Genomic DNA, 13,553 nt, shown 5'->3' with positions numbered 1-13,553 from the left:
TTAATGAGAAACTCAGAAGCAGGATCTAAGCACAACAGCACTCTCCATGGGCAAAGAACTTACATTATTGGGTTGTTATTGTGTATGCATTGCCTAAACACCATGCTCTGGGTTAGGGTAGGGTATTTAATTATATAGTGATATGTTGTTGTTATACAGTGGTACCTCTGGTTGTGAACGGGATCCGTTCTGGAGGCCTGTTTGCAACATGAAAAGAGCGCAACCCGCAGTGGTGCGCCTGCACACGTGCGGGTTGCAATTTGCCACTTCTGCGCATGCTGCGACATCATTTTGCGCGTCTGCGCATGCGCAGTGGCGAAACCCGGAAGTAACCCTTTCCGCGGAGTACTTCCGGGTCGCCGCAGGACATAACCTGAAAGAATGTAACATGAAGCGGACATAACATGAGGTATGACTGTATATTGAAAGAATTCAACAAATAATTTAAAACAACAACAAAAGGAGGGCAGAGGAGAACACCTCTCCCCTCCTGTGGCTCCCAGTGACCAGTATTGAGTATTCAGAGGCATCACTGCCTCTGACCATGGAGGCAGAGTGTGGCCACGGACCCTGCAAGTTCTGCAGCCCGCCTTGCTTCTGTTGAGGGGGATCTGGGAGCTAACTGCCCAGTGAGCTGCTGCCCAGCTTCTGCTCTGAGCAGCACCAGAGGCTAATTTCACTTTGGAGCTTTAAAGGGGGTGGGGAAGGAAGGCAGGGAAGTACGTGCCCAGCTCAGCCAAGCCTGCCCTCCGCTCACTTTGAATCCACAGGCTCCCGGAGCGTGCTGAATTGTTGTGACAAACCTTCGCTTCCTCCTCCCCTCCCACGCCGGGCAAGTCTGTCCCCTCGCATTAGGCAGCGGTGAGGCAGCCGGCAGTGGCACGGCTCTGACCGAGTTACAGGAGGAAGAGAGGCCCCTCTCCGTTGAACTAAAAGCAGGCCAGAAACTGGCGCTGCAGCAGCTGCGTCCTCTGCCCTGTGACACTGGTGGCTCCTGTCCAGTGAGGTACCCAGCCACACACACACACACACACACACACAGCTCAGTCCTAAGGGCAAGTCATGCCAGTCTGTGCATATTCTAGAAGGGGGAAGCCAGAGAATGAAGCTCCCAACCATCTGCATTTCTGTTTGCAAAAAAGATAAACGTTTCTAGGCCCAGTCATTTATTTATTTATTACCCGCCCTTCACTGTAAGGTCCTGGGTTTTTTTACAGCATGAAAAACAACATTGAAAACAATTTACAGCAACTTGCAACCATACAAACAAGGTGAGTCCTAAAAACATACACCTCATGTGTCAAATGCCAGGGGAAAGAGGGGCGTATTCAGGATTTGCCAAAAGCTGTATAAGGAAGGTGCCAGATGCAACTCTGTGAGGAGGGCACTCCACAGCTTAGGGGCTGCCACAGAGAAGGCCCTCTCCACCTGGGCCACCACCACCCAAGCTTCTGAGGGCAAAGGCACTGCCAAATGCTTGCTGCGGTTTGGACAAGCTGAAGCTTACGAGTCATCTTCAAGGGCAGCCCCACATAGAGTATGTTGCAGTAGTCTAGCCTGGAAGTTACCAGGGCATGGGGTAGGCCGACAAAGTCATGCTCCAGCACCCAGTCCTTTCGACTCAGCCTTTAAGGCTTGTTCCAGACAAGCCAAGTTCACCTGCCCTACACGTCTCTGCAGGCTCTGAGCATCAACTGATTCTAGGGCCTTGCAAAGAAGTGTGCCTTTGCCCACACAATCGGATTTCTCCAGACACCCCTTCCCAACCCTCCCACCTGGAGGGGACACAGTCCAGCATTCACAGCCTGGCCACAGACCTTTCTCCACCCCCACCCCCCGAGTGAGGAGACAGGCCCCTCCCTGAAGGCACACGTTGGTCTTACCCGACTCAGGCCCATGTGGAAGCTGCTCTTCTCCAGTTCCAGCGACTCCAGGAGCTCCTCCACAGCCTAGGAAAGGGGGGAGAGAGAGAAAGGTGCATCAAGCACCAGCAACCACATTAGCAGAGGGCATGCTGGGAAGTGCAGCCAATAACTGGAGACCAGCTGCAGAGTGCCAGCTTTCCATGCAGCTCAAGGGCAGCTCCAGGTGTGGCTGGCAGAGGCTGCTAACCGAAACCCAGTGGAGCCCTCTGCCAGTGTAGACAACACTGGTCTGGATAGCCTAACAGTCTGGTTTTATAGAAGACAGATTTGTGTTTTGGTTTGGTTCTTGTTTCCATTATGTATTTTGTGTTTTTACCGTATTTTTCGCTCTATAACACGCACCCGACCATAACACGCACGTAGTTTTTAGAGGAGGAAAATCCGTATGCATGCCACCCGTGGGCATTCCCTCCATAACACGCACAGACATTTCCCCTTAATTTTTAGGAGGAAAAAAGTGAGTGTTATGTTGCAAAAAAATATGGTATATTCTATTTTTATTTTGTGAACTGCCCTGAGATCTACGGATGAAGGGGGGTATACAAATTTCATTAAAAATAATAATTTCGTAAAAGTTGTATGTTGCTTTTGTTAAAAAACAACAACTGATTAAACGGGCAAAATTTTTTGGTTATAATATACAGACAGAGCAGTGGGAACATATGTGGACTAAGAGGTTTAAATTTACATTGGGTTATGATCTTAAAGGGAACTTCATAAAATGATGTACTCCTGGGAATCTATTTAGAATGTATATTGGTGTTTCAAGTGTTTGCTGGAAGGCAGCTTCCGATGTAGCTGCGCTGCTCCCCACGCCTAGACAGGCCGCCCAGGACCCTGTTAGTGCCCAAAGAGTTCTGGGCCCGTTTCCTGACTGTCCATTGCACATGCAGCCACCCCCTCTTCTCCGCTTCAATAGCCTACATACCCGCCTCTCATCTGTGACGATGTAATTGCGCCCGTGCTTCTTGGTCAGGTGAGGGGCCAGGACGTCAAAGCGCCGCCGGAACTCCGCAAAGACCATGTGGTCGGGGTAGCCTGTGGGGAGCGGCACAGAAGCAGAGAGGGGCATTAATGGAGCAGGGCTGGAATGGGGAGAAGAGCACGGGGCGGGGAAAATGATACTAGAACTCAGGGTCCTCCAGTGGAGAGGAATGTATGAAGATCCGGAACTATACAAAATAAACGTCTCCCCATAGTGCATTGTTAACCTATGGAACTCCCTCCCACAGGAGGCAGTGACGGCAACCAACTTGGATGAGAAGATTAGAGAAATTCACAGAGGAGTGGCTTCTAGCAGTAGGAAGAAGACAGATGCTCACAAACAGAGGACGAAGATGAGAGCATGCTGTTTGCATCTAATAGCTAGTAGACTAAGGTAAACTGCTTCTGTACATAGAGGCCCCACTATACGAATTCATGGCTGTCGGCTGTAGGTTAATCATACAAGTTTTAAAAGTACATACAGATTTCAAAAACAGCAATTTCTCTGAAGCACAGAATAATATTCTGTTTGTGATGTGTTTGTGTGTCACAGCTGGCATCGTCTTAGAACACATCAATACATCTTTATTTATCCAGGTTTTATGGCCAATTGTTTTATGAAGTTTTTATTCTGCTGGTTTTAACTGCTGTCTGTATTACCTTACTATTTTGTTCTCAATTTTCTCTCTGGGCTCCCTTTGGAGATATTTGCATGCCATCTACTGCCCAATTATAAGCTTTGTTTTTCAAGCACAAACATGAAAAGAAGCAACAGGAATTCTCTGCCAAAAGATTCTCTTGTGGCTTCTTCAAAGACTTTGATACATACCACCAGCTTCTTTTTTAAAAAAATGTGTTAAAACATCACAAAATTAGAAATACAGAAAAGCCAACACTTTTTAAAAAATGGTTAAATGTTGTTGCCCTGCTAATAACCATATCAACGGGAAACAACAAGCCTCCCCATCTTTCATGAAGATGCACAAAAGGAACTACAACTTCAGCACAACGCAAGAAAACAAAGCCACAGGGATTTTCTGCCGAAAACATTCTCCTGCGGCTTTTGGAAAAAAGGCTTTTTCAAATATCTGAAGGGCTGTCACATGGAAGATGCAGCAAGCTCGTTTTCTGCTGCTCCAGAGGGTACGACCTGAACCGACGGGAGTCAAATTATCAATGGCTTCTAGCCATGATGACGATGCGCTGCCTCCACAGCTAGAGGCAACGATGCTTCCAAGTGCCAGTCGCTGGAGATTGCGGGAGGGCAGAGGGCTCATGCGAGGGTTGACCACAGGCCTCTGGCTGGCCGCGGTGAGAGAAGGAGGAGGAAGCTCCACTAGGTGGGCCTGATCCAGAAGGTTCTCACGTTCTTAAAGGAGATTCCAACTGAAATGCAGGAGGAATTTCCTGATGGCAAGAGCCATCCGACAGCGGAAAGGGCTCCCTTGGAAAGTGGTGGGCTCTCGTTCACTGGAGGTGGTCATCTGTTCAGGAATTTTAAACTATTCCTCCTGCACTGCATGGGGTTGGACTAGATGACCCCTGGAGTTCCCCCTCCCAGCTCTACAATTCTATGATTCATTGGAGATTTTTGAACAGAGGGCAGATGGCCACCTGTCCGGGATTTTCACGTTGCGGTTTCTGCATTGCAGGAGGGTTATACTAGGTGAGGTCCCTTCCAGCTCGACACTTCTATTATTCTAGTATACAGAGAGAGAGAGACACAGAGAGAGAGAGAGAGAGATGCACAGAGGAGAAAACAGGCATCACGCAAACTCTTCTGCATTGCAGGGGGTTGGAATAGATGACCCTTGGAGTTCCCCTCCCATCTCTACAATTCCATGATTCTGTGGCTTTAGTAAACTCTCGGCAGCCTACAGCGCAAACCAGAATGCACGTCTCCACATTTAAAAAGGAACGTATATGCCTCTGGCATCACCAAGTGCCGAGGGTAAAACACAAACACACACTGACACGAAGGAAGGAGCTAGGTGACCAGGCCTTCGCTTGCTAACTTCCCTGCAGCTCCCATTCAACCCAAAACCAGTAGACTGACAGAGGATTGGTCCGCCCCACGCTCAAATTCCAAATATGGCCATGAGGAGGGAGAGGAGGCTCCCCCTGGCATGGAAAAACTTGGCTGGCATGCTGAGATCAGCCAGGGAGTCATTTGAGACACAGAGCAGGAGAACGACCCACCCCTCCCCAAAGGCCTCACTATAAGACGGCGCTCAGCGTGTCAATTGCCATCTTTGGTTGTGCAGCAGCTCTCTGGGATGGGGGGAGAAGCTTCAGCCCACAAGGTGCGGCGGCGTTTGATGACATGCAACACCCCCAGAACTGAGCCTTGCAGGAGGCAACCGTCCAGGGGTGCAGAGCTTGTTTAGAAACAGAACGACGTTCGCAAGTGGCACCTCGGCAAACTTCTCATCTCGCAGTTAAGAGTCTAAACACTGGATTAGGGCTCGGATCTCCAGGGGAGATAAAAGCTTGAGTGCGCAAGAAAAACAGAGGGTTCCCCAGAAGTGGGGAGGGAAGAGCAATGGGAAGCTGCCTTGCACTAGGCCAGATGTGTTCATCTAAGCTCTGTGTTGCCTACTCTGACCGGCAGTGGCTCTCCAGGGGAGCTCAGGGAGAGGGGCCTTCTCTGTCACTTGTAGCCTGATCCTTTTATAAAGCCAGGGAGGCTTCTGGGTGCAAAGAATTTGCTGCCCCCCTAAGCTACAGACCAGGGGCAGCTGGTGCCCATTGGGGCAGGTGGGGCAAGAGGCAGGGACAACTCATGCTAGTTTTGTCCCCATCCTCCCTGCTGACTTCCACAAAGGGCAATGCTGAGACTGTGGAGGAGGAAGCTGACAAGCAGTTCCATCTTCTGGGTTGGTTGTAAGGCAGATGGGGCTGGGGGCTGGCTGAGGGTAGCCTAGGGTTGAATGCCTCAGTTGCTCAAATGGATCAGCCCCCACTGCTACTTCCCTTTGGCTTTTTTGGTGGTCCTGTCTCTGAGAATACGGGAGGCTGGATCAGATGCCCTTTGCCATCTCTTCCTAGTCTCTGCCAGCACACAGTTGGTTGGCGTTTGTCTGCCTCGGGAGGCAATGGAGGAGTGGAGTCAAACTGTCGGAAGGTTACAGCATCTGCTGTGGCTGTAGAGGCCCATACAGGAGAGAAATGTTCTGTTGCAGCTGGGGCAGAGGAAGGTGCCCGGTTGTGCTGCTGCAGATGCAGTAAGTTTTAAAACTACAGTGGTACCTCGGTTTAAGAACAGCCCTGTTTACGAACTACAGTGGTACCTCGGGTTAAGAACTTAATTTGTTCCAGAGGTTCGTTCTAAACCTGAAACTGTTCTTAACCTGAAGCACCACTTTAGCTAATGCTGCTGCACTATTTCTGTTCTCATCCTGTAGCAAAGTTGTTAACCCAAGGTAATATTTCTGGGTTAGCAGAGTCTGTAACCTGAAGCGTCTGTAACCTGAAGCGTATGTAACCTGAGGTACCACTGTATTGGATTTATGAAGTCCGCAAAACCGGAAGTAGTGTCCCGGTTTGCGAACTTTACCTCGGTCTAAGAATGGAAACCAAATGGTGGAAGGGCACCAGCGGCGGGAGGCCTTTATTAGGGAACGCACACCTCGGTTTAAGAACAGTTTCAGTTTAAGAACGGACTGTATATTGTTTACCAGAGTCAAAGCTATGTGCAAAGATTCCTACCCCCCCCCCAAAAAAAATCTCCCTTCATCTCATGGAGTGGGGGATGAGCTATGGCCTAATCTCTCATTGCAGCAGACAGACAGGAGCTACACTCCAGACTGGTAGAGGCTCTGCAGGGAGATTCTGCAACGCGTCACTGACGCAATGAAAGTGTCAATAGTGGTAGGTGTGCATTCCGCATTCTGCTTTATTAGTAGCTCTGCAACGTTTCTCCAGTGCTATTGGCATCTGGAGGGACGCTCACACAACTATTGTGCAACAGAAAATAAGCCGGTGCACTTTGGGCATTAAATGTCACAGGATTCCAGCAGGAAGGTTCAGGGTGAGTGTGGATTGGCAATGAAGCAGTATGGATGCCCCAAAAAGCATGCAGGCACAAACACTACTGAAAGCGGGATAGTGGATAATTGCCCCGATACCATCATGAACGTAAATCAACCTGAATGCACCATTCTGAAAGACACCAGAAAGGGCCCAGGGTTGTTGCTGTTATTGCTACGATGATGATGATTATCATGTTAATGACCTGTCCTTCGCTGTAAGGCCCCATGGCAAGATACAGCATTAAAGCACAGTATTAAAAACCAATTACAAACAATTTACAATTATAAAGATAAGATGGGTCCTAAAAGCATACACCTCAAGCGCCAAAAGTCAGGGTAAAGAGGTGTCTCTTCAGCAATTTCCAGAAGCTGCGCAATGGTGTCAGGGCACTTCTGTGGGGAGGAAGCCCCACAGCTGAGGAGCCACCACAGAAAAGGCCCTTTCCCCCTGGGCCACCCCCCTCCAAGCCTCGGAGCATGAAGGAAATACCCTTCCACAGATCTCAGCACCCAAGAGGGTCTGTAGGGCTGAAAGAATGATGGTTAAGCCCTACAGACCCATTCCGTTTGCACCAAGCCCTCTGAGGAAAGCCTGCAATGAAAGCGGAGGGCTGCCCCATAGCTCCCAATCCCTCCTCCCCTGCACAGCGAGTCCCTCCTTGTTGAAAAGGGGTCCAACCACACTGCTTCCCCCCTCCTCCCGGCTTGGGACGCGGCACGTGCCCACCTGCACCCCCACCCCACCCGCAGGCAGCGGGAACTAGAATGGATTCAGCTTATTGACTGTATACGGATTGCAATTAAATTTATGGGCAGAGATAGCGATGTTGATTCTTCAGGTCTTAATTAATCATCAGCATCATCGACCAGAGCAGCAGAGCCCCCTCCCCTCCCCCACCAGGCCATTGATCTTGGGCGCTGCGCACAAACATTGATCTTGCTTCAGAGCACTAACAACCTGGTTTTGAAATAATAAACACCAATTCCCCCACACATCTTTCGGAAGGCTGAGTACAGGAGGGCGCTTGTTCTGGGGTCTTCCCAAGGAGCAGGGGTGGAGGGGGATATGGATGGAAGCTTTTGAGGCAGGAAGAATAGACTACTGGCCACAGTTCAGAGGCAAGGAAAGCCGTGTTTGTCAGGGCTACAGGTTTGAAAAAGCATTTCTTTTCCAGGTGCCAAAGAACAGTTCTGCTTCCCTGTACTCCTTGCAAATCACACATTTATTTGCATTGCCCTCACCTGTGCCGTCACGCAGTCAAACCTGATTGGCTATGGAGCATCATCCAGTTTACTACATGGTCCCTGACTAATAAGAGGAAGAAACTGCAACAGCGGGGGTTGAATCAGATGGAAAAAGGAGACGACCCACAGATTTCCAAGTGCTTCTCAGGAGACAAGTCCAACTGAATGCTGGAAGTGGAGAACTTTCAGGTGAGCCCCAGGTATTCTCCTTCTGCCTTCCTAATCCAAACACATGAGCATGTGGCCTACTGCGTCTTCAAATCTCCCCCAGTGCAAGGCACAGATGAATGAACTGCCCTGCAGCCCCAACAGGATGAAACTTCAGGGTATCCAGGGGGTGGAACTCACAAGAATTTCCACTTGTGCAAAGGGGCTCCCCTTCTCCCCTGTATGCCCTGCACCCTCCCCAAACAGCTCCAGAGAGTAGGGAAAACCTCTAGAAGAGATTGAGGGGGGACACGGCAGAGAGGAGAAGGGGGGAAATCCTGTGGCACAAGTAGAACATAAGAGCCTACTGCATCAGGCGACTGCCCCACCTAGCCCAGCATCCTGTTCTCACAGTGGCCAGCCAGATGCCCCAATCAGAAATACTCAAGCAGGATTCAAGCCCTCCCCCTGTCGGCTGTTTCCAGGGACTGGTGTTCAGAAGCTGGCTGCCTCTGACTATGGAGGCAGTGCATAGCCATCCTGGCCAGGAGCTATTCATACCCTGCTCTTCCTTGCCCTGATGCGATGTTCACTTAGCACTCCATTGGATACAACCCAGGGACTTCATTACGGGCGGGGGCAGAGCGACGCCTCCTGCTCCCACAGCACATGCCTGCAGGTGATCACAACACAACTGCTCCGGAGGGGGCAGGGTACCAACCTTGGCGGTACATCCGAAGGGCATCGAGGAGCCGGGAGCCCCGGATCTGGGCCCTCAGGAGGGGTATGTCCAGCTGCATGAGGCCGGCCTCGCAGTGCTCCCCGTGGAGGTCCAGCTCGCTGGTGCTCACTCTCCGCGTGCACAGCCCTCTGGAGTCCCCACTCCAGCTGTCCGCCTTGGGCAGGAAACAATGCACAAAGTGGAGCTTGGACTTCTTGAGGGTGTCGATCAGCGCGTCCTGAAGGGAAGGGGGGGGGGAGAATTAGTTGAGGGCACCTGGAATGGGATGGATCAGCCCTCTCTGCAGACCCCAGGGTCCAGCTAAAGGGATCTGCAGAGGGCCGTGAATGTGCTTGTGTGTGCTCTGAGTAGCCTGATCTGCTGTGGCAGGTCAGGTGGCAATCATGCCAAACTCAGCCAACCAGTAAGGGGGCAACTGCATCAGCTCTGCTGTGACAGGTCAGCTTCATCAGTCCTCCTCTCCCTCTACTGTCACCCAGAAGCACCCATTCCAGCAAACTTCCTCAGAGGGAGAGCTAGGAAGCAGAAGGTTCGTTCTATCAGCTCTTGCCAAAAGCCCAGCTCCATCAGGCACCTCCGGCCCCTGTACTGTGCCTGTTGGTCATTATAGGAACTATAGCTTAGAAATTGATGCTTGAGTTTTCATTTTCATTTCCCTCATCCCTCCCTCTTTCCCCTTGCATATCATGCTTTTTAGACTGTAAGCCTGGAGCGGCAGGGACCGTCTTGTTTTACCTGGCTGCATGTAAGTTGCTCTGAGAGCCATTTTGGCTGAAGAGCAGGATACCAATGATCTAAGTAAGTAAATAAACGACAAGCACGAGTGCTTGCAAAGGCAGAGGGAAGGCCCTTTTGATCCCACGCTAGGAAAGGGACATCTCCTCTGCCAATGCAGCTGCTGAGCCCCCTCCTAGGAACAGATGCTTCCGTGGGACTGGGCTGCCTCAAAACAAACAGGGGGTCAGATACTGAGGCAAGCAGGCCCTGCAGGGAAGAAGTGATCCCCGCCAACCTCTCCTGAAAAGGCTCGTCTTCGTTCTTGCAGCGTTTTCAAGGCCAGCTCGGTATTGGGTCACACTAAAAACCGCGCAGTGCTTCCTTCTGGGCACACACAGAAAGGCACCTGCTCAGCCACAGGACCAGCTACAGGGACTCACCACTTGCAGCTTGATCTGGATGCAGACTGACTTCTTCTTCACGGCTGCCACACCCGTGGTGAAGGTCTTCCGCATGCTTGTGGCCCTGCGCAAAGCCAGCTGAGAGCCTCCTTCCAGACCAGCGATGGACCCAGACAGCACCATTCCTGTCCCAGCTCGGCCTGCGAAGAGGCTGCTGATTATTTTCCTGAGGAAGAGGGCAGAAGAGGGAATCAACACCATGGCCAGATGGAGGAGTGGACGCAACAGCAGCGGCAGCTAGCGGCCCAACTCCCTTCAAGGCTGTTGGGATGAAGCTGCTTTGGGGAAGGGGACTCCAGGCTGCACCAATTGTCCTTCCAACCAGCAGAGGGAGCACTAGATAATCAGGGACACCCCTGCTTCAGGTTAGGCGAGGAAAGGAAAGGGAAATAAGACCGTTTCTGGGGATAGAGAGGGGCAAGAGTAGCTTGGGGCCAGCATCTTCATGAAGATACCAGCGTGGGGTTAAACACATACACAGACATGCGATGATGAATGAAACAAGCACTTCTTCTTAGACTGGGACAGACTCCCTACCTGAAACCCAGTTGCTGTCAGTCCGTGTGGACAATACTGAGCCAAACAGACCAAAGTAAATGATTCTGCAAAGGGCAGCTTCCTATACAGTGGTACCTCTGGATACGCACACCTCCGGTTACAATTCCTTCAGGATGCGAATGTAGCAAAGTATTTTTCTGAGTTTCACCTCACACACATGTACAGAAGCGGTCTACCACCATGCACAGATGCACAGAAGTGGTCCCTCCGGTTGCGGAAACATCGGGATCTCCGGAACGGATCCCGTCCACAACCAGAGATACCACTGTATTCATCAGCATGACAACACCTTGCTTTATTTTTATGATAAGGCCAGAGCTCAGTGGCAGAGCCCCTGCACTGTAAGCGAAAGGTCCCAAGTTCAATCCAAGGCATCTCCAGGTAGAGCTGGCAGAGAGCCCTACCTGAAATTCAGGAGAGCTGCTGCCTAAACCTAACCCCTAACCCCAACTCTAACCAGTCAGGACAATACTGAACTAGATGGATCAAGTGCACTTTCCTATGTTCCTAAGAGGCACGGGCATCCTGCATCCTGCATCCCCAGTGGACAGGTGTGTTAAACAAAACAGAGGTTTGGCTTTGCCATAACTGCAACCCTTTCATATCTGATTTAGGGAGGAGAGAGAAAGCACTACTGTCTCATAACAAATGTAACTGATCTGTAGAAAAGACTTTACAAGCTGAAAAATGAGACAATGCACATACTTTTGTAAACCAAGAAAATCTTTAATAAAAACTGTTATATATATTTTTAAGGGTGAGAGGAAGGAAGGAGGAAGGGAGAGGAGGGCTGACACAGAGAGAGCAAAGGAGAGAGGATACTGTGCTTGCAACTTACTTCTGAGACTCCTGCAGGAGAGTCAAAGTGTTCTGGGATGCAGGATTCTGCCTGACATAGTTCAGCCAGCCCGTGGTGTCATATTCCACCCAGTTGGTGCCATAGCTGTGCCCCAGGAAGAAGTGCCGTGGCCTACTGCTTCGGAGCAGCGGGTTGTGCCCTGTAAAGAGAGAAGGCAAGGCACAAACTGTCAAGCAGACTGCTCCTCACTCACATCTGGCCTGCTTGGGTATGCCCAAAATCAGACACTGCTGTAGGTCCAGGACTCAGAGAGGGCTCTACCCAACGCCCCACACTAAATGTAGGCTTAAGGGCGCCTGCTTCAGACTAGGTGGTGGTGGTTGTTTTTTTTGTGGGTGCCCTCTGCATTATTATTAATTTGATTTATTACCCACCCTTCACCCTAAGGTCCCGTGGTGGGGTGACAACAATTTACAACATGGCATGAAAACCAGTTTTAAAACAAACTGCATGGCAATGTGGCAACAACAGGGCAGTGGTGGTGGATTTATACTGGGCTGTCTGCACATCATTCCTCTTTTGTTAGTTGTTCTGTGATGCTTCCCCAATGTGACGGCGTAATTGCTGCCTAGAGAGGCATTTGCACAACTATGGAGCATCGAAAGCTGACAATGAAAAATAAACCAGCACATTTGTGAATTAAAAGTTGCCGTATTTCAGCAGGAAGTTACAGGGCCGAAACAAAGCAGTATGTCCATCCCAAAGCTTTCCAACTCTACAATTCTATGATTCACAGGAGCAAAGAGAATTATAAACGGGATGGCATAGTACTGCTTTGATGCCACCAGGAGCACAAATAACCATGAATGCACGATAAAAGGGGCATCTGGAGGGGCTCCAAAATACAACAGGCAAATGGCCACGAGAAGCACTTTAAGAAGAGCCTGCTGGGTCAGGCCAAGGGCCCATCTAGTCCACCCCCCTCTTCTCACAGGGGCCAATCAGTTGTCCCAATAGGAAACCCACAAGCAGGACCTGAGCACCAGAGCCCTCTCCCCTCCTGTGCCTTCTTCCAGCAACTGGGATTCAGAAGCATCACTGCCTCTGACTGTGGAGGCAGAGCAGAGCCATCCTGGCTAGCAGCCACTGAGAGTCTCCTCCTCCTCCATGAATTTGCCCCATCCTCTTCTAATGCCATCCAGGTTGGAGGCCACTGATGCCTCCTAGTAGGAGCAGGTTCCATAGTTCAACTATGCAATGCATGAAGAATCATAGAATCCTAGAGTTGGAAGAGACCACAAGGGCCATCGAGTCCAACCCCCTGCCAAGCAGGAAACACCATCAGAGCACTCCTGACATATGGTTGTCAAGCCTCTGCTTAAAGACCTCCAAAGTAGGAGACTCCACCACACTCCTTGGCAGCAAATCCCACTGTCGAACAGCTCTTACTGTCAGGAAGTTCTTCCTAATGTTTAGGTGGAATCTTCTTTCGTGTAGTTTGGATCCATTGCTCCGTGTCCGCTTCTCTGGAGCAGCAGAAAACAACCTTTCTCCCTCCTCTAGGTGACATCCTTTTATATATTTGAACATGGCTATCATATCACCCCTTAACCTCCTCTTCTCCAGGCTAAACATGCCCAGCTCCCTTAGCCGTTCCTCATAAGGCATCGTTTCCAGGCCTTTGACCATTTTGGTTGCCCTCCTCTGGACACGCTCCAGTTTGTCAGTGTCCTTCTTGAACTGTGGTGCCCAAAACTGGACACAGTACTCCAGGTGAGGTCTGACCAGAGCAGAATACAGTGGCAGAAGAAGGACTTTGTTTTACCTGTCCTGAATCTTCCTACTTTTGAAGGGGAGTGGGGGGATGCTCATATGGAAGAAGGCATTTCCTGAGACAGTCAGCAGAATTCCCTCCCTTTACAGCCCTTGTTTTAAATTATTTTT

General features: G+C 50.4%; 1 protein-coding gene across 17 annotated transcripts in view; it reads right to left on the bottom strand.

Moving 5' to 3' along the window:
* The window catches only part of MYO18A (myosin XVIIIA), a 145,316-nt gene that overhangs the window by 48,932 nt on the left and 82,831 nt on the right, over positions 1–13,553 (bottom strand). For all 17 annotated transcript variants that reach the window (XM_081171931.1, XM_081171932.1, XM_081171924.1 and 14 more), the window contains 5 exons: positions 11,649–11,808; positions 10,232–10,418; positions 9,054–9,291; positions 2,854–2,963; positions 1,884–1,949 (listed from right to left, as the gene is read on the bottom strand). In XM_081171931.1, the coding sequence (XP_081028057.1) occupies positions 1,884–1,949; positions 2,854–2,963; positions 9,054–9,291; positions 10,232–10,418; positions 11,649–11,808 (761 nt within the window). The remainder of the gene's footprint in view (positions 1–1,883; positions 1,950–2,853; positions 2,964–9,053; positions 9,292–10,231; positions 10,419–11,648; positions 11,809–13,553) is intronic.

Source organism: Podarcis bocagei, assembly GCF_964188305.1.
Source record: "Podarcis bocagei genome assembly, chromosome: 15".
Taxonomy (NCBI): domain Eukaryota; kingdom Metazoa; phylum Chordata; class Lepidosauria; order Squamata; family Lacertidae; genus Podarcis; species Podarcis bocagei.
This window is presented reverse-complemented; position numbering and strand designations above follow the sequence as displayed.